General features: G+C 57.8%; 1 protein-coding gene across 1 annotated transcript in view; it reads left to right on the forward strand.

Annotated features, from left to right (window-relative positions):
* The window catches only part of dram2b (DNA-damage regulated autophagy modulator 2b), a 470741-nt gene that overhangs the window by 65829 nt on the left and 380818 nt on the right, over positions 1-24094 (forward strand). Inside the window, exon 2 of the mRNA XM_086011690.1 lies at positions 9337-9512. Coding sequence (XP_085867816.1) covers positions 9382-9512 — 131 coding nt within the window. The 5' untranslated portion in view covers positions 9337-9381. The remainder of the gene's footprint in view (positions 1-9336; positions 9513-24094) is intronic.

Below are 24094 nucleotides of genomic sequence, written 5' to 3' on the forward strand. Positions count from 1 at the left end.
CCGGGCAGAGCTGAGCCCGCCGACCCGGATGTGGTGGAATGAGGGGGAACCCAATCGACGTTATGGAAAGCCCTCTGAACCCGGCAGGTTTTTTTGTGAATGCGCAAATCGCGTCTTTTTTCACTCCTCAAAAATTGCGAGATTTAGGCGTTCATTCGCGAGATTGTGAGAAGCTTTATTTCATTCAGAAATCGCGTGTCTCGCCATGGAATCACAAGAGTTGGCAATGCTGCAGTCTGTAGGGTGAGTCCAAATAAACCTAAATCAGGCACTGGATGCTGTCAGTGGTCCGCACTTCCTGAAACTGCAGCCGCATACTTTAGTAAAGGGACTGAGACAGAGGATAACTTGTCGCTGTGTGTTGTAAGGAATATGCTTGTGCTGTGGCTGTGATATTTGCATTGACATCACCTTCAATAAGTGAGGCGATGTAACAAACATGGGCCGCGGTCACTCTACAATCAGGGATGCAGCGAGAGTCCCAAAAGAAAAGAAGGAAAGCCTTTCTCGACCTCAGGATGTCCCAAAGCAGGTCACAGCCAATGAGGTACTGTTTTGAAGTGCAGTCAGTGTCGGAGGAAAAGCTGCAGCAGCAAACTCCCTCAGACAGCAATGGCCAGATAATCCTGCTTTTTTCTGATAGCAAAATACTGCGGATGCTGGAAATCTGAAATAACAACAGAAAATGCTGGAAAAACTCAGCAGGCCAGGCAACATCCGTGGAGAGAGTAATAGAGTCAAATTTTCAGCTCATCTTCCGATTAGGCACTTTACAGCCTTCCGGACTCAATATCGAGTTCAACAATTTCAGATCATAACCTCGGCCCCCATTACATTTTTACTAATATTTTTTTATCCACACCTTTGTTTTGGCCCTTCCCCCTTTTTTCTCTCTCCCACATGGCAGCTGTCTCCCATTCTGCCAGCACATTTCACACCTAATCTGGAGCCGTCATTTGTCTCCACTAGTCCGATCACCATCTCGTCTGGTTTTGAATACCTCTTAATGTCTCTTCACTTCTCTTTTGTTCTCTCCCGGCCCCCAAACTGGCCTTTTAATCGGTTTCATTTCCTGTGTTTTTTCAGTTCTGACTCTATTTCACTCTCCACGGATGTTGCCGGGCCTGCTGAGTTTTTCCAGCATTTTCTGTTGTTATTTCTGGTTTTTTCTGATGTTGGCTGAGGGATAAATATTGTAAAAGGTAAAGTAATAAAAAACCAGAGCGTGTCAGGAAGGGGCAGAAGGTATGGAGTAAAAGGTAAAGTAATAAAAAGGGCAAAAGCAGGAACTAAGTGTCACAAAACATATTTGAAAGTTCTCTATCTGAATGCATGTAGCATTCGTAACAAAATAGACGAGTTAATGGCACAAATAACAACATATGGGTATGATCTTGTGGCCATTACAGAAACATGGCTGCAGGGTGACAATGCCTGGGAATTAAACATACCAGGTTATTTAACGATCAGGAAGGACAGGCAGGAAGGAAGGGGAGGTGGGGTGGCTATGTTAATAAAGGAAGGAATCACTGTAATACAGAGAAATGATATTGGGTCAAAAGATCAGGATAATGAAACAGTTTGGGTGGAGGTAAGGAATAATAAGGGGAAAAAAACACTAGTGGGCGTAGTCTATAGGCCTCCGAACAGTGGCAACTCTGTTGGACGGAGTATCAATCAGGAAATAGTTGAGGCTTGTAATAAGGGAACATCTATAATTATGGGGGATTTTAACTATCATATTAATTGGACAAATCAAATTGGGCAGGGCTGCCTTGAGAATGAGTTCATTGAGTGTATTAGGGATGGGTTTCTTGAGCAGTATGTAACTGAACCGACCAGGGGGCAAGCAACCTTAGATCTGGTCCTGTGTAACAAGACAGGATTAATTAAAAATGTCCTAGTAAAGGATCCCCTTGGAATGAGTGACCATAACATGGTTGAATTCCATAGTCAATTAGATGGTGAGCAGGTTGGATCTCAAACAAGCGTGCTAAGCTTGAATAAAGGAGACTATGAAGGTATGAGAGCGGAATTGAGTAGAGTGGATTGGGAAAATAGATTAAAGGGTAAGACGATACATGATCAGTGGTGTACATTTAAGGAGTTATTTTACAACTTCCAAAAAATATATATTCCACTGAGAAGAAAAGGGTGTAAAAGAAAAGACAGCCATCCGTGGCTAAGTAAAGAAATTAAGGATAGTATTCGACTTAAAACAAGGGCATATAAGGTAGCCAAATCTAGTGGGAGGATAGAGGATTGGGAAAACTTTAAAAGACAGCAAAAAGTAACAAAAAGATTGATTAAGAAAGGGAAGATAGATTATGAAAGTAAATTTGCAAAAAATATAAAAACAGATAGTAAGAGTTTTTAGAGTTATATAAAAAGAAAAAGGGTGGCTAAAGTAAATGTTGGTCCCTTAGAGGATGAGACCGGGAAATTAATGGTGGGAAATATGGAGATGGCAAAAACACTGAATGAATATTTTGTATCAGTCTTTACAGTAGAAGACACTAAGAATATCCCAACACTGGACAAACAGGGGGCTATAGGGGGGGAGGAGCTAAACACGATCAAAATCGCTAAGGAAGTGGTACTCGGTAAAATAATGGGACTCGAGGCAGATAAATCACCTGGACCTGATGGCTTACATCCTAGGGTCTTGAGGGAAGTGGCGGTAGGGATTGTGGATGCATTGGTAATAATTTTCCAAAACTCCCTGGAATCAGCAAAGGTCCCGGCAGACTGGAAAACTGCTAATGTAATGCCCTTATTTAAAAAGGGCAGTAGACAGAAGGCTGGAACTATAGACCGGTTAGCCTAACATCTGTGGTAGGTAAAATTTTGGAGTCCATTATTAAGGAGACAGTAACAGGACATTTGGATAATCATAATTTAATAGGACAAAGTCAGCATGGTTTTATGAAGGGGAAGTCATGTTTGACAAATTTGCTGGAGTTCTTTGAGGAAGTAACATATAGGGTGGATAAAGGGGAACCAGTGGACGTAGTGTATTTAGACTTCCAAAAGGCATTTGACAAGGTGCCACACAAAAAATTATTGCTTAAGATAAAAAATCACAGGATTGGGGGTAATATTCTGGCATGGATAGAGGATTGGCTATCTAACAGAAAGCAGAGAGTTGGGATAAATGGTTCATTCTCGGACTGGCAATCAGTAACTAGTGGTGTTCCACAGGGGTCAGTGCTGGGTCCCCAACTCTTTACAATCTATATTAACGATTTGGAGGAGGGGACCGAGTGTAACATATGAAAGTTTGCAGATGATACTAAGATGGGAGGGAAAGTAGTGAGTGAGGAGGACATAAAAAACCTGCAAGGGGACATAGACAGGCTAAGTAAGTGGGCAGAGATTTGGCAGATGGAATACAATACTGGAAAGTGTGAGGTTATGCACTTTGGCAGGAAAAATCGTAGAGCAAGTTATTATCTTAATGGCAAGAAACTGGAAAGTACTGAAGTACAAAGGGATCTGGGGGTCCTGGTGCACGAAACTCAAAAGGTTAGTATGCAGGTGCAGCAAGTGATTAAGAAGGCCAATGGAATGTTGGCTTTCATTGCTAGGGGAATAGAATATAAAAGTAGGGAGGTATTGCTTCAGTTGTACAAGGTATTGGTGAGACCGCACCTGGAATACTGCATACAGTTTTGGTGTCCATACTTAAGAAAAGACATACTTGCTCTCGAGTCAGTACAAAGAAGGTTCACTCGGTTAATCCCGGGGATGAGGGGATGGACATATGAGGAGAGGTTGAGTAGATTGGGACTCTACTCATTGGAGTTCAGAAGAATGAGAGGCGATCTTATTGAAACATATAAGATTGTGAAGGGGTTGGATCGGGTGGATGCGGGGAGGATGTTCCCGATGATGGGTGAAACTAGAACTAGGGGGCATAGTCTTAGAATAAGGGGCTGCTCTTTCAATACTGAGATGAGGAGGAACTACTTCACTCAGAGGGTGGTAGGTCCATGGAATATGCTGCCCCAAAAAGCTGTAGAAGCTACATCATTACATAAATTTAAAACAGAAATAGACAGTTTCCTAGAAGTAAAGGGTTACGGGGAGCGGGCAGGAATTTGGACATGAGTCTAGGTTCGGATCGGTCATGGCCCTGTGGGTAGCGGAGCGGGCCCAGGGGCCGTGTAGCCTGATCCTGCTCCTATTTCGTGTGTCTAATTCTGTTAGATTCAGGAGATGGTTCAGTGATAGTGGATTGGCGGTTAGGATCAGATCAGCCATGATCTTATTGAATGGCGGAGCAGGCTCGAGGGGCCGATTGGCCTACTCCTGCTCCTATTTCTTATGTTCTTATGTCCAGGGAGAACTCCCCTGCTCTTCTTCAAATAGTGCCATGGGATCTTTTATATCCACCTGAGAGTCTCCAAGTCCTACCCAGTCTCCCCCTCACAGCCCGAGACTGCCTGGGATCAGCGGATTTACGGGGCGGTTCCACACTCGCCATTCCCGGGATCAGCGGGTTTACGGGGCGGTTCCACCTCGCCATTCCCGGGATCAGCGGGTGTCCGGGGCGGTTCCACCTCGCCATTCCCGGGATCAGCGGGTGTCCGGGGCGGTTCCACACTCGCCATTCCCGGGATCAGCGGGTGTCCGGGGCGGTTCCGCACTCGCCATTCCCGGGATCAGCGGGTGTCCGGGGCGGTTCCACACTCGCCATTCCCGGGATCAGCGGGTGTCCGGGGCGGTTCCACACTCGCCATTCCCGGGATCAGCAGGTGTCCGGGGCGGTTCCGCACTCGCCATTCCCGGGATCAGCGGGTGTCCGGGGAGGTTCCACACTCGCCATTCCCGGGATCAGCGGGTGTCCGGGGCGGTTCCACAATCGCCATTCCCGGGATCAGCGGGTGTCCGGGGAGGTTCCACACTCGCCATTCCCGGGATCAGCGAGTGTCCGGGGCGGTTCCACACTCGCCATTCCCGGGATCAGCGGGTGTCCGGGGCGGTTCCACACTCGCCATTCCCGGGATCAGCGGGTGTCTGGGGCGGTTCCACACTCGCCATTCCCGGGATCAGCGGGTGTCCGGGGCGGTTCCACCTCGCCATTCCCGGGATCAGCGGGTGTCCGGGGCGGTTCCACACTCGCCATTCCCGGGATCAGCGGGTGTCCGGGGAGGTTCCACACTCGCCATTCCCGGGATCAGCGGGTGTCCGGGGCAGTTCCACACTCGCCATTCCCGGGATCAGCGAGTGTCCGGGGCGGTTCCACACTTACCATTCCCGGGATCAGCGGGTGTCCGGGGCGGTTCCACACTCGCCATTCCCGGGATCAGCGGGTGTCCGGGGCGGTTCCACTCTCGCCATTCCCGGGATCAGTGGGTGTCCGGGGCGGTTCCACACTCGCCATTCCTGGGATCAGCGGGTGTCCGGGGAGGTTCCACACTCGCCATTCCCGGGATCAGCGGGTGTCCGGGGCGGTTCCACACTCGCCTTTCCCGGGATCAGCGGGTGTCCGGGGCGGTTCCACACTCGCCATTCCCGGGATCAGCGAGTGTCCGGGGCGGTTCCACACTTACCATTCCCGGGATCAGCGGGTGTCCGGGGCGGTTCCACACTCGCCATTCCCGGGATCAGCGGGTGTCCGGGGCGGTTCCACTCTCGCCATTCCCGGGATCAGTGGGTGTCCGGGGCGGTTCCACACTCGCCATTCCTGGGATCAGCGGGTGTCCGGGGAGGTTCCACACCCGCCATTCCCGGGATCAGCGGGTGTCCGGGGCGGTTCCACACTCGCCATTCCCGGGATCAGCGGGTGTCCGGGGCGGTTCCACACTCGCCATTCCCGGGATCAGCGGGTGTCCGGGGCGGTTCCACACTCGCCATTCCCGGGATCAGTGGGTGTCCGGGGCGGTTCCACACTCGCCATTCCCGGGATCAGTGGGTGTCCGGGGCGGTTCCACACTCGCCATTCCCGGGATCAGCGGGTGTCCGGGGCGGTTCCACACTCGCCATTCCCGGGATCAGCGGGTGTCCGGGGCGGTTCCACACTCGCCATTCCCGGGATCAGCGGGTGTCCGGGGCGGTTCCACACTCGCCATTCCCGGGATCAGCGGGTTTACGGGGCGGTTCCACACTCGCCATTCCCGGGATCAGCGGGTGTCCGGGGCGGTTCCACACTCGCCATTCCCGGGATCAGCGGGTTTACGGGGCGGTTCCACACTCGCCATTCCCGGGATCAGTGGGTGTCCGGGGCGGTTCCACACTCGCCATTCCCGGGATCAGCGGGTGTCCGGGGCGGTTCCACACTCGCCATTTCCGGGATCAGCGGGTTTACGGGGCGGTTCCACACTCGCCATTCCCGGGATCAGCGGGTGTCCGGGGCGGTTCCACACTCGCCATTCCCGGGATCAGCGGGTTTACGGGGCGGTTCCACACTCGCCTTTCCCGGGATCAGTGGGTGTCCGGGGCGGTTCCACACTCGCCATTCCCGGGATCAGCGGGTTTACGGGGCGGTTCCACACTCGCCATTCCCGGGATCAGCGGGTGTCCGGGGCAGTTCCACACTCGCCTTTCCCGGGATCAGTGGGTGTCCGGGGCGGTTCCACACTCGCCATTCCCGGGATCAGCGGGTTTACGGGGCGGTTCCACACTCGCCTTTCCCGGGATCAGCGGGTTTACGGGGCGGTTCCACACTCGCCATTCCCGGGATCAGCGGGTTTACGGGGCGGTTCCACCACCTTCTCGGGGCAGCCAGTGGTTTGCCAGTGCCAACATCTCATGATGAAATAAAATACTGGTTTTAACTTGCTCTCCGTGTTTATGTATTTAAGCAAATCATGTTGAAACTCTTTGCTGATACTGGGTAGGATGGGGTCGGCTTTCAAGCAGTGTCCAAAACGGGCACAAAGTCAGCAGGGCAGCAGCTCCAGCTCCTGCCCATTTGTGCCGGTGATGCGCAAGCTGACGCTGAATAGCGGGCACCCTGTTGGGGCTTGCTGGTTCTGGGAGGGGGCGGGGGCAGGGTAAATTGACCGGCTAACCCACTGAGCCAGCTGATGAGCCAGTCCTTGGGTGGCGCGGGCAATCCTCATGGGGGCGGGGGCGTAGAATGGGGCCATCAGTGGTCCAGAGTGGGGGCCCCAGGAGAAGCAGCAGAGTTCAGGTGTCCTTCCCCCCATGGGAGTGCCACCCACTGAGCCATGGCTGGCGGGGGGGTCCCCTCGGGGAAGGGGCGGGGGAGATGGTCCAGAGTTGCCGGGTTCAGTGGTGTTCTTGGACTGGAGGGGGACAGGGGTTGTGTGGTGATTTTTAAATGTGGGAGGGAGGGGGTCTTATGGAATAATGTAACTGGGGTTCTGTGGAGTTAAACCTGTGGCATTGCCACATTGGGGAAACACTGTGTGTATGTAGATAAACCTGTATAATCCCCTTTTAACTGCTATATTCCCCTCCCCCCGCAAGACAGTTGCAAGCTGAGAGGAATAAGGCATGTTCAGACTTGCCTGCTGCTGAGAGAAGGAAAACCAATCAGGTTTCAGCAGGTGACCAATCCGTGAGTCATCACAGGTTCGCGGGCTTTACGAATTCAGTACTGTATTGTGAGAGTTGGAGTAAAGACCTATTTCTTGTAGCTCGCTGTGTTGCCTATTTCTTTACGCGGGAGACTGTAGTCCCCCACAAACCCTTGATTGCTGAAGACTTTGCACTGAAATCATTCCCTTGCAGGCACCCTGTTTTATGATTTGCAGAATGCTCCACTGGTGACTAGATCAGGCCTGGCGGGCGTACAGTTCAGTTTACCAGTTAAATCTGAACATTCGCCCATGCCCTAGAATCACATGGGGGACTAAATTCGGTTGATTTGCGCCCCGTTAGCGCACTAAGAAGGGGAGGAAGGCCTGCAGTACCACAGCGCCACGCTCGCAGTGCCCCGAGAGGGACGCGGGGCGCTTCCTGTAGCGCCCCTCCTCCCTCTCGGGGCGTTACCTGGGAAAATCGACCGCGGGGGCGCTAACTTTTTCGGGGCGCCACCCAATTTTTACCCCATAGAATCTTACAGCACAGTCAGCCCATCGAGCCGGTGCTGACTCTTTGAAAGGCCCACACTCCTTTGCTCTTTCCTTCATAGCCCTGCAAAGTTTTCCCCTTCAAAGATTTATCCAGTTTACTATTGAATCTGCTTCCAGAACCCTTTCAGTCTGTGCATTCCAGATCACAACTTGCTGTGTTTTTAAAAAATAATTCACCCGGGATGTGGGCATCGCTGGCAAAGCCAGCGTTTATTGCCTATCCCTAATTGCCATTGAGAAGGTGGTGGTGACAACTCAGTGGCTTGTTAGGCCTTTTAGAGGGCAGTTAAGAGTCAACCACATTGCTGTGGGTTTCGAGTCAGATAGAGGCCCAGACCTGGTAAGGACGGCAGGTTTCCTAAAGGATATTAGCGAACCTGTCGGGTTTTTAAAGACAATCGGATAGCTTCATGGTCACTGTTACCGATACTAGATTCCAGATTTATTTAATTAACCAAATTCAAATTCACAAATCTGCCGTGGTGGGATTTGAACTTGCGCAGATTATTAGTCTAGACCTCTGGATTACTAGTTCAGTAACATAACGAGTATGCCACTGTACCCCCATATAATGTGTAAAAAAATGTCACCCCTTTAGTTTTTTTGCCAATTATCTTAAACCTGTGTCCTGGTTACCGACCCTCCTGCCACTGGAAACAGTTTCTCCTTATTTACTCTATTAAAACCCCTCATGATTTTGAACACCTCTATTAAATCTCCCCTTAACCTTCTCTGTTCTAAGGAGAACAATCTCAGCTTCTTCAGTCTCTCCATATAACGGAAGTCCCTCATCCCTGGAACCATTCCAGTAAATCTCCTCTGCACCCTCTCCAAGACATTCTTCCTAAAGTGCGGTGCCCAGAATTGGACACAGTATTCCAGCTGGGGCCTAACCAGTTATTTATAAAGATTTGTAACTTTCTGGCTTTTGTACTCTATTAATAAAGCCACGGATCCCGTACGCATTTTTAACAGCCATCTCAACTTGTCCTGCCACCTTCGAAGGGTGCGGGTCTGGGGACTGGAGCTGGGCCGCACCATCAGCCACCCACAACTTCTCTGTGGAACTGTTGACAGGCGGAGAGGGTTAAAGTGCTGGAGAGCTGAAGATCTGTTTCCTGTAAATGTGTGGGAGGGAAAAATATAATCAGTGAATGAGGAAGTGAAACTTACTTACAACTAAGCTGCTGCAGAAAGAGACTTGCTCCTAGTGCTGAGATGTTGGTGCTGTGACTGGATTGTCCCCTTTTCAGACTCATCGAAGCCTGGCCTTCTGCTCCTTTCCTTGCAGACCTGTGTTTTGGCTCGGAGGGTTCGAGCCCCGGGGCGTGCAGAGATGTGGTGGTTCCAGCAGGGCATGAGCTTCTTCCCAGCCGCGCTGGTCATCTGGTCAGCGGCCGCCTTCATCTTCTCCTTCATTACGGCCGTCGTGCTTCATCACGTTGACCCCTTGGTACCGTACATCAGGTCAGTGCCGCGAGATCGGGACTGCGAATGGGTGCGGAGCGACAGCGGCGCATGATCTCAGAGACTCCCCCACCCCAAACTAGAGCAGCTTCATTTACCGTGTTGATAGCTGGGTAGTCCGAGGCACAGACAGGGACCTGACAACAGCTGATGACCGTCCCGTGTTTGTCAGCATCTGACGAGAGGTCATCGACCTGAAGCGTTAACTGAGTTCTGCTGCCAGACCTGTTTTGTGTTTCCTGCATTCTGTCTTTTATTTCAGATTTCCAACATCCCCAGTATTTTGCTTTTGAACCCTTTAACCCATGTGCCCCATTCACCAGGGACTCCCCTATTATCTGATTGTTCTGTGGCAAATCAATACTTTCTGGACGGGAAATGCAGAAGAGGCCAGTCAGAGTGTAGAGACGGATCAACATGCTGGTGAGCGGGTCACGCCCAAGACGTTAACCTATTTCTTGCAGCTGCTGCAAACCTTCAGCATTTGCATCTTCTTATTTCTAAGATTATTCTGTAACCTTCCACCCCCCCGGTAAACTTCAGCTCATCCAAAGCTCAGTTGCCCGTGTCCGAACTCTCACCCAGTTCTGTTCACCCATCACCCCCTGTGCTCACTACCCCGTGTCCTAACTCACACCCAGTCCCGTTCACCCATCACCCCCTGTGCTCACTGCCCCGTGTCCGAACTCACACCAAGTCCCGTTCACCCATCATCCCGTGCTCACTGTCCCGTGTCCGAACTCGCACCCAGTCCCGTTCACCCATCACCCCGTGTGCTCACTGCCCCGTGTCGTAACTCACCCCCAGTCCCGTTCACCCATCACCCCCTGTGCTCACTGCCCCGTGTCCTAACTCACACCAAGTCCCATTCACCCATCATCCCGTGCTCACTGTCCCGTGTCCTAACTCGCACCAAGTCCCGTTCACCCATCACCCCGTGTGCTCACTGCTCCGTGTCCTAACTCACACCCAGTCCTGTTCACCCATCACCCCCTGTGCTCACTGCCCCGTGTCCTAACTCGCACCGAGTCCCGTTCACCCATCACCCCCTGTGCTCACTGCCCCGTGTCCTAACTCACACCCAGTCCCGTTCACCCATCACTCCCTGTGCTCACTGCCCCGTGTCCTAACTCACACCCAGTCCCGTTCACCCATCAGCCCCTGTGCTCACTGCCCCGTGTCCTAACTCACACCCAGTCCCGTTCACCCATCACTCCCTGTGCTCACTGCCCCGTGTCCTAACTCACACCCAGTCCCGTTCACCCATCGCCCCGTGCTCACTGCCCCGTGTCCTAACTCACACCAAGTCCCGTTCACCCATCACCCACTGTGCTCACTGCCCAGTGTCCGAACTCGCACTAAGTCCCGTTCACCCATCACCCCCTGTGCTCATTGTCCCGTGTCCGAACTCGCAGCAAGACCCGTTCACCCATCACCCCGTGCTCACTGCCCCGTGTCCGAACTCTCACCCAGTCCCGTTCACACACCACCCCCTGTGCTCACTGCCCCGTGTCCGAACTCGCACCAAGTCCCGTTCACCCATCACCCCCTGTGCTCACTGCCCCGTGTCCGAACTCACACCAAGTCCCGTTCACCCATCACCCCCTGTGCTCACTGCCCCGTGTCCGAACTCGCACCAAGTCCCGTTCACCCATCACCCCCTGTGCTCACTGTCCCATGTCCGAACTCGCACCAAGTCCCGTTCACCCATCACCCACTGTGCTCACTGCCCCGTGTCCAAACTCACACCCAGTCCCGTTCACCCATCACCACCTGTGCTCACTGCCCCGTGTCCTAACTCACACCCAGTCCCGTTCACCCATCACCTCCTGTGCTCACTGCCCCGTGTCCGAAATCGCACCAAGTCCCGTTCACCCATCACCCGCTGTGCTCACTGCCCCGTGTCCGAACTCACACCAAGTCCTGTTCACCCATCACCCGCTGTGCTCACTGCCCCGTGTCCGAACTCACACCCAGTCCCGTTCACCCATCACCCCCTGTGATCACTGCCCCGTGTCCGAACTCACACCAAGTCCAGTTCACCCATCACCCCCTGTGCTCACTGCCCCGTGTCCGAACTCACACCAAGTCCCGTTCACCCATCACCCCCTGAGCTCACTGTCCCGTGTCCGAACTCGCACCCAGTCCCGTTCACCAATCACCCCGTGTGCTCACTGCCCCGTGTCGTAACTCACACCCAGTCCCGTTCACCCATCACCCCCTGTGCTCACTGCCCCGTGTCCTAACTCACACCCAGTCCCGTTCACCCATCACCCGCTGTGCTCACTGCCCCGTGTCCTAACTCGCACCGAGTCCCGTTCACCCATCACCCCCTGTGCTCACTGCCCCGTGTCCTAACTCACACCCAGTCCCGTTCACCCATCACCCCCTGTGCTCACTGCCCCGTGTCCTAACTCACACCCAGTCCCGTTCACCCATCACCCCCTGTGCTCACTGCCCCGTGTCCTAACTCACACCCAGTCCCGTTCACCCATCACCCCCTGTGCTCACTGCCCCGTGTCCTAACTCACACCCAGTCCCGTTCACCAATCACCCCCTGTGCTCACTGCCCCGTGTCCTAACTCACACCAAGTCCCGTTCACCCATCACCCCCTGTGCTCACTGCCCCGTGTCCTAACTCACACCCAGTCCCGTTCACCCATCACCCCCTGTGCTCACTGCCCCGTGTCCTAACTCACACCAAGTCCCGTTCACCCATCACCCCCTGTGCTAACTGCCCCGTGTCGTAACTCACACCCAGTCCCGTTCACCCATCACCCCGTGCTCACTGCCCCGTGTCCTAACTCACACCCAGTCCCGTTCACCCATCACCCCGTGCTCACTGCCCCGTGTCCTAACTCACACCCAGTCCCGTTCACCCATCACCCCCTGTGCTCACTGCCCCATGTCCTAACTCACACCCAGTCCCGCTCACCCATCACCCCCTGTGCTCCCTGCCCCATGTCCTAACTCACACCCAGTCCCGCTCACCCATCACCCCCTGTGCTCCCTGCCCCGTGTCCTAACTCACACCCAGTCCCATTCACCCATCACCCCCTGTGCTCACTGCCCCGTGTCCTAACTCACACCCAGTTCCGTTCACCCATCACCCCCTGTGCTCACTGCCCCGTGTCCTAACTCACACCCAGTCCCGTTCAGCCATCAACCCGTGCTCACTGCCCCGTGTCCGAACTCGCAGCATGTCCCGTTCACCCATCACCCCCTGTGCTCACTGCCCCGTGTCCGAACTCGCACCAAGTCCCGTTCACCCATCACCCACTGTGCTCACTGCCCCGTGTCCGAACTCTCACCCAGTCCCGTTCACCCATCACCCCCTGTGCTCACTGCTCCGTGTCCGAACTCGCACCAAGTCCCGTTCACCCATCACCCCCTGTGCTCACTGCCCCGTGTCCGAACTCGCACCAAGTCCCGTTCACCCATCACCCCCTGTGCTCACTGCCCCGTGTCCGAACTCGCACCAAGTTCCGTTCACCCATCATCCCCTGTGCTCACTGCCCCGTGTCTGAACTCACACCAAGTTCCGTTCACCCATCACCCACTGTGCTCACTGCCCCGTGTCCGAACTCACACCAAGTCCCGTTCACCCATCACCCCCGTGCTCACTGCCCCGTGTCCGAACTCGCACCAAGTCCCGTTCACCCATCACCCCCTGTGCTCACTGCCCCGTGTCCTAACTCACACCCAGTCCCGTTCACCCATCACCCGCTGTGCTCACTGCCCCGTGTCCTAACTCACACACAGTCCCGTTCACCCCTCAGCCCCTGTGCTCACTGCCCCGTGTCCGAACTCGCACCAAGTCCCGTTCACCCATCACCCCCTCTGCTCACTGCCCCGTGTCCGAACTCGCACCAAGTCCCGTTCACCCATCACCCCCTCTGCTCACTGCCCCGTGTCCGAACTCACACCCAGTCCCGTTCACCCATCACACCCTGTGCTCACTGCCCCGTGTCCTAACTCACACCCAGTCCCGTTCACCCATCACCCCCTGTGCTCACTGCCCCGTGTCCGAACTCGCACCAAGTCCCGTTCACCCATCACCCCCTGTGCTCACTGCCCCGTGTCCAAACTCGCACCAAGTCCCGTTCACCCATCACCCCCTGTGCTCACTGCCCCGTGTCCTAACTCACACCCAGTCCCGTTCACCCATCACCCCCTGTGCTCACTGCCCCGTGTCCTAACTCACACCCAGTCCCGTTCACCCATCACCCCCTGTGCTCACTGCTCCGTGTCCGAACTCGCACCAAGTCCTGTTCACCCATCACCCCCTGTGCTCACTGCCCCATGTCCGAACTCGCACCAAGTCCCGTTCACCCATCACCCCCTGTGCTCCCTGCCCCGTGTCCGAACTCGCACCAAGTCCCGTTCACCTATCACCCCCTGTGCTCACTGCGCCGTGTCCGAACTCACACCAAGTCCCGTTCACCCATTACCCCCTCTGCTCCCTGCCCCGTGTCCGAACTCGCACCAAGTCCCGTTCACCCATCACCCCCTGTGCTCACTGCGCCGTGTCCGAACTCACACCAAGTCCCGTTCACCCATTACCCCCTCTGCTCCCTGCCCCGTGTCCTAACTCACGCCCAGTCCCGTTCACCCATCACCCCCTGTGCTCACTGCCCCGTGTCGTAACTCACACCCAGTCCCGTTCACCCATCACCCCCTGTGCTCACTGCCCCGTGTCCGAACTCGCACCAAGTCCCGTTCACCCATCACCCCCTGTGCTCACTGCCCCGTGTCCGAACTCGCACCAAGTCCCGTTCACCCATCACCCCCTGTGCTCACTGCCCCATGTCCGAACTCACACCAAGTCCCGTTCACCCATCACCCCCTGTGCTCACTGCCCCGTGTCCGAACTCGCACCCAGTCCCGTTCACCCATCACCCCCTGTGCTCACTGTCCCATGTCTGAACTCGCACCAAGTCCCGTTCACCCATCACCCCGTGCTCACTGCCCCGTGTCCTAACTCACACCCAGTCCCGTTCACCCATCACCCGCTGTGCTCACTGCCCCGTGTCCTAACTCACACACAGTCCCGTTCACCCATCACCCCCTGTGCTCGCTGCCCCGTGTCCGAACTCGCACCAAGTCCCGTTCACCCATCACCCCCTCTGCTCCCTGCCCCGTGTCCTAACTCACACCCAGTACCGTTCACCCATCACCCCCTGTGCTCACTGCCCCGTGTCCGAACTCGCACCAAGTCCCGTTCACCCATCACCCCCTGTGCTCACTGCCCCGTGTCCGAACTCGCACCAAGTCCCGTTCACCCATCACCCCCTGTGCTCCCTGCCCCGTGTCCTAACTCGCACCAAGTCCCGTTCACCCATCACCCCCTTTGCTCACTGCCCCGTGTCCGAACTCGCACCAAGTCCCGTTCACCCATCACCCCCTGTGCTCACTGCCCCGTGTCCGAACTCGCACCAAGTCCCGTTCACCCATCACCCCCTTTGCTCACTGCCCCCTGTCCGACCTCGCACCAAGTCCCGTTCACCCATCACCACCTGTGCTCACTGCCCCGTGTCCGAACTCGCACCAAGTCCCGTTCACCTATCACCCCCTGTGCTCACTGCGCCGTGTCCGAACTCACACCAAGTCCCGTTCACCCATTACCCCCTCTGCTCCCTGCCCCGTGTCCGAACTCGCACCAAGTCCCGTTCACCCATCACCCCCTGTGCTCACTGCGCCGTGTCCGAACTCACACCAAGTCCCGTTCACCCATTACCCCCTCTGCTCCCTGCCCCGTGTCCTAACTCACGCCCAGTCCCGTTCACCCATCACCCCCTGTGCTCACTGCCCCGTGTCGTAACTCACACCCAGTCCCGTTCACCCATCACCCCCTGTGCTCACTGCCCCGTGTCCGAACTCGCACCAAGTCCCGTTCACCCATCACCCCCTGTGCTCACTGCCCCGTGTCCGAACTCGCACCAAGTCCCGTTCACCCATCACCCCCTGTGCTCACTGCCCCATGTCCGAACTCACACCAAGTCCCGTTCACCCATCACCCCCTGTGCTCACTGCCCCGTGTCCGAACTCGCACCCAGTCCCGTTCACCCATCACCCCCTGTGCTCACTGTCCCATGTCTGAACTCGCACCAAGTCCCGTTCACCCATCACCCCGTGCTCACTGCCCCGTGTCCTAACTCACACCCAGTCCCGTTCACCCATCACCCGCTGTGCTCACTGCCCCGTGTCCTAACTCACACACAGTCCCGTTCACCCATCACCCCCTGTGCTCGCTGCCCCGTGTCCGAACTCGCACCAAGTCCCGTTCACCCATCACCCCCTCTGCTCCCTGCCCCGTGTCCTAACTCACACCCAGTACCGTTCACCCATCACCCCCTGTGCTCACTGCCCCGTGTCCGAACTCGCACCAAGTCCCGTTCACCCATCACCCCCTGTGCTCACTGCCCCGTGTCCGAACTCGCACCAAGTCCCGTTCACCCATCACCCCCTGTGCTCCCTGCCCCGTGTCCGAACTCGCACCAAGTCCCGTTCACCCATCACCCCCTGTGCTCACTGCCCCGTGTCCGAACTCGCACCAAGTCCCGTTCACCCATCACCCCCTTTGCTCACTGCCCCCTGTCCGACCTCGCACCAAGTCCCGTTCACCCATCACCACCTGTGCTCACTGCCCCGTGTCCTAACTCGCACCCAGTCCTGTTCACCCATCACCCCCTTTGCTCACTGCCCCCTGTCCGAACTCACACCAAGTCCCGTTCACCCATCTCCCCCTGTGCTCACTGCCCCGTGTCCTAACTCACACCCAGTCCCGTTCAGCCATTAACCCGTGCACACTGCCCCGTGTCCGAACTCACACCAAGTCCCGTTCACCCATCACCCACTGTGCTCACTGCCCCGTGTCCTAACTCGCACCAAGTCCCGTTCACCCATCTCCCCCTGTGCTCACTGCCCCGTGTCCTAACTCACACCCAGTCCCGTTCACCCATCACCCCCTGTGCTCACTGCCCCGTGTCCGAACTCACACCAAGTCCCGTTCACCCATCACCCACTGTGCTCACTGCCCCGTGTCCTAACTCGCACCAAGTCCCGTTCACCCATCACCCCCTGTGCTCACTGCCCCATGTACTAACTCACACCAAGTCCCGTTCACCCATCACCCCCTGTGCTCACTGCCCCGTGTCCCAAATCGCACTAAGTCCCGTTCACCCATCACCCCCTGTGCTCACTGTCCCGTGTCCGAACTCGCAGCATGTCCCGTTCACCCATCACCCCCTGTGCTCACTGCCCCGTGTCCGAACTCGCACCAAGTCCCGTTCACCCACCACCCACTGTGCTCACTGCCCCGTGTCCTAACTCGCACCAAGGCCCGTTCACCCATCACCCCCTGTGCTCACTGCCCCGTGTCCTAACTCACACCCAGTCCCGTTCACCCATCACCCCCTGTGCTCACTGCCCCGTGTCCGAACTCGCACCAAGTCCCGTTCACCCATCACCCCCTGTGCTCACTGCCCCGTGTCCGAACTCACACCAAGTTCCGTTCACTCATCACCCCCTGTGCTCACTGCCCCGTGTCCGAACTCGCACCAAGTCCCGTTCACCCATCACCCCCTGTGCTCACTGCCCCGTGTCCGAACTCACACCAAGTCCCATTCACCCATCACCCCCTGTGCTCACTGCCCCGTGTCCGAACTCGCACCAAGTCCCGTTCACCCATCACCCCCTGTGCTCACTGCCCCGTGTCGTAACTCGCACCCAGTCCCGTTCACCCATCACCCCCTGTGCTCACTGCCCCGTGTACGAACTCGCACCGAGTTCCGTTCACCCATCACCCCCTGTGCTCACTGCCCCGTGTCCGAACTCACACCAAGTTCCGTTCACCCATCACCCACTGTGCTCACTGCCCCGTGTCCGAACTCACACCAAGTCCCGTTCACCCATCACCCCCTGTGCTCACTGCCCCGTGTCCGAACTCGCACCAAGTCCCGTTCACCCATCACCCCCTGTGCTCACTGCCCCGTGTCCGAACTCGCACCAAGTCCCGTTCACCCATCACCCCCTGTGCTCACTGCCCCGTGTCCGAACTCGCACCCAGTCCCGTTCACCCATCACCCCCTGTGCTCACTGTCCCATGTCTGAACTCGCACCAAGTCCCGTTCACCCATCACCCCGTGCTCACTGCCCCGTGTCCTAACTCACACCCAGTCCCGTTCACCCATCACCCGCTGTGCTCACTGCCCCGTGTCCTAACTCACACACAGTCCCGTTCACCCATCACCCCCTGTGCTCGCTGCCCCGTGTCCGAACTCGCACCAAGTCCCGTTCACCCATCACCCCCTGTGCTCCCTGCCCCGTGTCCGAACTCGCACCAAGTCCCGTTCACCCATCACCCCCTGTGCTCACTGCCCCGTGTCCGAACTCGCACCAAGTCCCGTTCACCCATCACCCCCTTTGCTCACTGCCCCCTGTCCGACCTCGCACCAAGTCCCGTTCACCCATCACCACCTGTGCTCACTGCCCCGTGTCCGAACTCGCACCAAGTCCCGTTCACCTATCACCCCCTGTGCTCACTGCGCCGTGTCCGAACTCACACCAAGTCCCGTTCACCCATTACCCCCTCTGCTCCCTGCCCCGTGTCCGAACTCGCACCAAGTCCCGTTCACCCATCACCCCCTGTGCTCACTGCGCCGTGTCCGAACTCACACCAAGTCCCGTTCACCCATTACCCCCTCTGCTCCCTGCCCCGTGTCCTAACTCACGCCCAGTCCCGTTCACCCATCACCCCCTGTGCTCACTGCCCCGTGTCGTAACTCACACCCAGTCCCGTTCACCCATCACCCCCTGTGCTCACTGCCCCGTGTCCGAACTCGCACCAAGTCCCGTTCACCCATCACCCCCTGTGCTCACTGCCCCGTGTCCGAACTCGCACCAAGTCCCGTTCACCCATCACCCCCTGTGCTCACTGCCCCATGTCCGAACTCACACCAAGTCCCGTTCACCCATCACCCCCTGTGCTCACTGCCCCGTGTCCGAACTCGCACCCAGTCCCGTTCACCCATCACCCCCTGTGCTCACTGTCCCATGTCTGAACTCGCACCAAGTCCCGTTCACCCATCACCCCGTGCTCACTGCCCCGTGTCCTAACTCACACCCAGTCCCGTTCACCCATCACCCGCTGTGCTCACTGCCCCGTGTCCTAACTCACACACAGTCCCGTTCACCCATCACCCCCTGTGCTCGCTGCCCCGTGTCCGAACTCGCACCAAGTCCCGTTCACCCATCACCCCCTCTGCTCCCTGCCCCGTGTCCTAACTCACACCCAGTACCGTTCACCCATCACCCCCTGTGCTCACTGCCCCGTGTCCGAACTCGCACCAAGTCCCGTTCACCCATCACCCCCTGTGCTCACTGCCCCGTGTCCGAACTCGCACCAAGTCCCGTTCACCCATCACCCCCTGTGCTCCCTGCCCCGTGTCCGAACTCGCACCAAGTCCCGTTCACCCATCACCCCCTGTGCTCACTGCCCCGTGTCCGAACTCGCACCAAGTCCCGTTCACCCATCACCCCCTTTGCTCACTGCCCCCTGTCCGACCTCGCACCAAGTCCCGTTCACCCATCACCACCTGTGCTCACTGCCCCGTGTCCTAACTCGCACCCAGTCCTGTTCACCCATCACCCCCTTTGCTCACTGCCCCCTGTCCGAACTCACACCAAGTCCCGTTCACCCATCTCCCCCTGTGCTCACTGCCCCGTGTCCTAACTCACACCCAGTCCCGTTCAGCCATTAACCCGTGCACACTGCCCCGTGTCCGAACTCACACCAAGTCCCGTTCACCCATCACCCACTGTGCTCACTGCCCCGTGTCCTAACTCGCACCAAGTCCCGTTCACCCATCTCCCCCTGTGCTCACTGCCCCGTGTCCTAACTCACACCCAGTCCCGTTCACCCATCACCCCCTGTGCTCACTGCCCCGTGTCCGAACTCACACCAAGTCCCGTTCACCCATCACCCACTGTGCTCACTGCCCCGTGTCCTAACTCGCACCAAGTCCCGTTCACCCATCACCCCCTGTGCTCACTGCCCCATGTACTAACTCACACCAAGTCCCGTTCACCCATCACCCCCTGTGCTCACTGCCCCGTGTCCCAAATCGCACTAAGTCCCGTTCACCCATCACCCCCTGTGCTCACTGTCCCGTGTCCGAACTCGCAGCATGTCCCGTTCACCCATCACCCCCTGTGCTCACTGCCCCGTGTCCGAACTCGCACCAAGTCCCGTTCACCCACCACCCACTGTGCTCACTGCCCCGTGTCCTAACTCGCACCAAGGCCCGTTCACCCATCACCCCCTGTGCTCACTGCCCCGTGTCCTAACTCACACCCAGTCCCGTTCACCCATCACCCCCTGTGCTCACTGCCCCGTGTCCGAACTCGCACCAAGTCCCGTTCACCCATCACCCCCTGTGCTCACTGCCCCGTGTCCGAACTCACACCAAGTTCCGTTCACTCATCACCCCCTGTGCTCACTGCCCCGTGTCCGAACTCGCACCAAGTCCCGTTCACCCATCACCCCCTGTGCTCACTGCCCCGTGTCCGAACTCACACCAAGTCCCATTCACCCATCACCCCCTGTGCTCACTGCCCCGTGTCCGAACTCGCACCAAGTCCCGTTCACCCATCACCCCCTGTGCTCACTGCCCCGTGTCGTAACTCGCACCCAGTCCCGTTCACCCATCACCCCCTGTGCTCACTGCCCCGTGTACGAACTCGCACCGAGTTCCGTTCACACCATCACCCCCTGTGCTCACTGCCCCGTGTCCGAACTCACACCAAGTTCCGTTCACCCATCACCCACTGTGCTCACTGCCCCGTGTCCGAACTCACACCAAGTCCCGTTCACCCATCACCCCCTGTGCTCACTGCCCCGTGTCCGAACTCGCACCAAGTCCCGTTCACCCATCACCCCCTGTGCTCACTGCCCCGTGTCCGAACTCGCACCAAGTCCCGTTCACCCATCACCCCCTGTGCTCACTGCCCCGTGTCCAAACTCACACCCAGTCCCGTTCACCCATCACCTCCTGTGCTCACTGCCCCGTGTCCGAAATCGCACCAAGTCCCGTTCACCCATCACCCGCTGTGCTCACTGCCCCGTGTCCGAACTCACACCAAGTCCTGTTCACCCATCACCCGCTGTGCTCACTGCCCCGTGTCCGAACTCACACCCAGTCCCGTTCACCCATCACCCCCTGTGATCACTGCCCCGTGTCCGAACTCACACCAAGTCCAGTTCACCCATCACCCCCTGTGCTCACTGCCCCGTGTCCGAACTCACACCAAGTCCCGTTCACCCATCACCCCCTGAGCTCACTGTCCCGTGTCCGAACTCGCACCCAGTCCCGTTCACCAATCACCCCGTGTGCTCACTGCCCCGTGTCGTAACTCACACCCAGTCCCGTTCACCCATCACCCCCTGTGCTCACTGCCCCGTGTCCTAACTCACACCCAGTCCCGTTCACCTATCACCCGCTGTGCTCACTGCCCCGTGTCCTAACTCGCACCGAGTCCCGTTCACCCATCACCCCCTGTGCTCACTGCCCCGTGTCCGAACTCGCACCAAGTCCCGTTCACCCATCACCCCCTGTGCTCACTGCCCCATGTCCGAACTCACACCAAGTCCCGTTCACCCATCACCCCCTGTGCTCACTGCCCCGTGTCCGAACTCGCACCAAGTCCCGTTCACCCATCACCCCCTGTGCTCACTGACCCGTGTCCGAACTCGCACCAAGTCCCGTTCACCCATCACCCCCTTTGCTCACTGCCCCCTGTCCGAACTCGCACCAAGTCCCGTTCACCCATCACCCCCTGTGCTCACTGCCCCGTGTCCGAACTCGCACCCAGTCCCGTTCACCCATCACCCCCTGTGCTCACTGTCCCATGTCTGAACTCGCACCAAGTCCCGTTCACCAATCACCCCCTGTGCTCACTGCCCCGTGTCCTAACTCACACACAGTCCCGTTCACCCATCACCCCCTGTGCTCACTGCCCCGTGTCCGAACTCGCACCATGTCCCGTTCACCCATCACCCACTCTGCTCACTGCCCCGTGTCCTAACTCACACCCAGTCCCGTTCACCCATCACACCCTGTGCTCACTGCCCCGTGTCCTAACTCACACCCAGTCCCGTTCACCCATCACCCCCTGTGCTCACTGCCCCGTGTCCGAACTCGCACCAAGTCCCGTTCACCCATCACCCCCTGTGCTCACTGCCCCGTGTCCGAACTCACACCAAGTCCCGTTCACCCATCACCCCCTGTGCTCACTGCCCCGTGTCCTAACTCACACCCAGTCCCGTTCACCCATCACCCCCTGTGCTCACTGCCCCGTGTCCGAACTCGCACCAAGTCCCGTTCACCCATCACCCCCTCTGCTCACTGCCCCGTGTCCGAACTCACACCAAGTCCCGTTCACCCATCACCCCCTGTGCTCACCGCCCCGTGTCCGAACTCGCACCAAGTCCCGTTCACCCATCACCCCCTGTGCTCACTGCCCCGTGTCCTAACTCACACCCAGTCCCGTTCACCCATCACCCCCTGTGCTCACTGCCCCGTGTCCGAACTCGCACCAAGTCCCGTTCACCCATCACCCCCTGTGCTCACTGCCCCGTGTCCGAACTCGCACCAAGTCCCGTTCACCCATCACCCCCTGTGCTCCCTGCCCCGTGTCCGAACTCGCACCAAGTCCCGTTCACCTATCACTCCCTGTGCTCACTGCCCCGTGTCCGAACTCGCACCAAGTCCCGTTCACCCATCACCCCCTTTGCTCACTGCCCCCTGTCCGAACTCACACCCAGTCCCATTCACCCATCACCCCCTGTGCTCACTGCCCCGTGTCCGAACTCACACCAAGTCCCGTTCACCCATCACCCCCTGTGCTCACTGCCCCGTGTCCGAACTCGCACCAAGTCCCGTTCACCCATCACCCCCTGTGCTCACTGCCCCGTGTCCGAACTCACACCAAGTCCCGTTCACCCATCACCCCCTGTGCTCACTGCCCCGTGTCCGAACTCGCACCAAGTCCCGTTCACCCATCACCCCCTGTGCTCACTGCCCCGTGTCCGAACTCGCACCGAGTCCCGTTCACCCATCACCCCCTGTGCTCACTGTCCCATGTCCGAACTCGCACCAAGTCCCGTTCACCCATCACCCCCTGTGCTCACTGCCCCGTGTCCAAACTCACACCCAGTCCCGTTCACCCATCACCTCCTGTGCTCACTGCCCCGTGTCCGAAATCGCACCAAGTCCCGTTCACCCATCACCCGCTGTGCTCACTGCCCCGTGTCCGAACTCACACCAAGTCCTGTTCACCCATCACCCCCTGTGCTCACTGCCCCGTGTCCGAACTCACACCCAGTCCCGTTCACCCATCACCCCCTGTGATCACTGCCCCGTGTCCGAACTCACACCAAGTCCCGTTCACCCATCACCCGCTGTGCTCACTGCCCCGTGTCCGAACTCACACCCAGTCCCGTTCACCCATCACCCCCTGTGATCACTGCCCCGTGTCCGAACTCACACCAAGTCCAGTTCACCCATCACCCCCTGTGCTCACTGCCCCGTGTCCGAACTCACACCAAGTCCCGTTCACCCATCACCCCCTGAGCTCACTGTCCCGTGTCCGAACTCGCACCCAGTCCCGTTCACCAATCACCCCGTGTGCTCACTGCCCCGTGTCGTAACTCACACCCAGTCCCGTTCACCCATCACCCCCTGTGCTCACTGCCCCGTGTCCTAACTCACACCCAGTCCCGTTCACCTATCACCCGCTGTGCTCACTGCCCCGTGTCCTAACTCGCACCGAGTCCCGTTCACCCATCACCCCCTGTGCTCACTGCCCCGTGTCCTAACTCACACCAGTCCCGTTCACCCATCACCCCCTGTGCTCACTGCCCCGTGTCCTAACTCATACCCAGTCCCGTTCACCCATCACCCCCTGTGCTCACTGCCCCGTGTCCTAACTCACACCCAGTCCCGTTCACCCATCACCCCCTGTGCTCACTGCCCCGTGTCCTAACTCACACCCAGTCCCGTTCACCAATCACCCCCTGTGCTCACTGCCCCGTGTCCTAACTCACACCAAGTCCCGTTCACCCATCACCCCCTGTGCTCACTGCCCCGTGTCCTAACTCACACCCTGTCCCGTTCACCCATCACCCCCTGTGCTCACTGCCCCGTGTCCCAACTCACACCCAGTCCCGCTCACCCATCACCCCCTGTGCTCCCTGCCCCGTGTCCTAACTCACACCCAGTCCCATTCACCCATCACCCCCTGTGCTCACTGCCCCGTGTCCTAACTCACACCCAGTCCCGTTCAGCCATCAACCCGTGCTCACTGCCCCGTGTCCGAACTCGCAGCATGTCCCGTTCACCCATCACCCCCTGTGCTCACTGCCCCGTGTCCGAACTCGCACCAAGTCCCGTTCACCCATCACCCCGTGTGCTCACTGCCCCGTGTCGTAACTCACACCCAGTCCCGTTCACCCATCACCCCCTGTGCTCACTGCCCCGTGTCCTAACTCACACCCAGTCCCGTTCACCTATCACCCGCTGTGC

The sequence above is a fragment of the Somniosus microcephalus genome, chromosome 18 (genome assembly GCF_052327205.1).
Source record: "Somniosus microcephalus isolate GS21.2 chromosome 18, FLI_Smic_1.0, whole genome shotgun sequence".
NCBI lineage: Eukaryota > Metazoa > Chordata > Chondrichthyes > Squaliformes > Somniosidae > Somniosus > Somniosus microcephalus.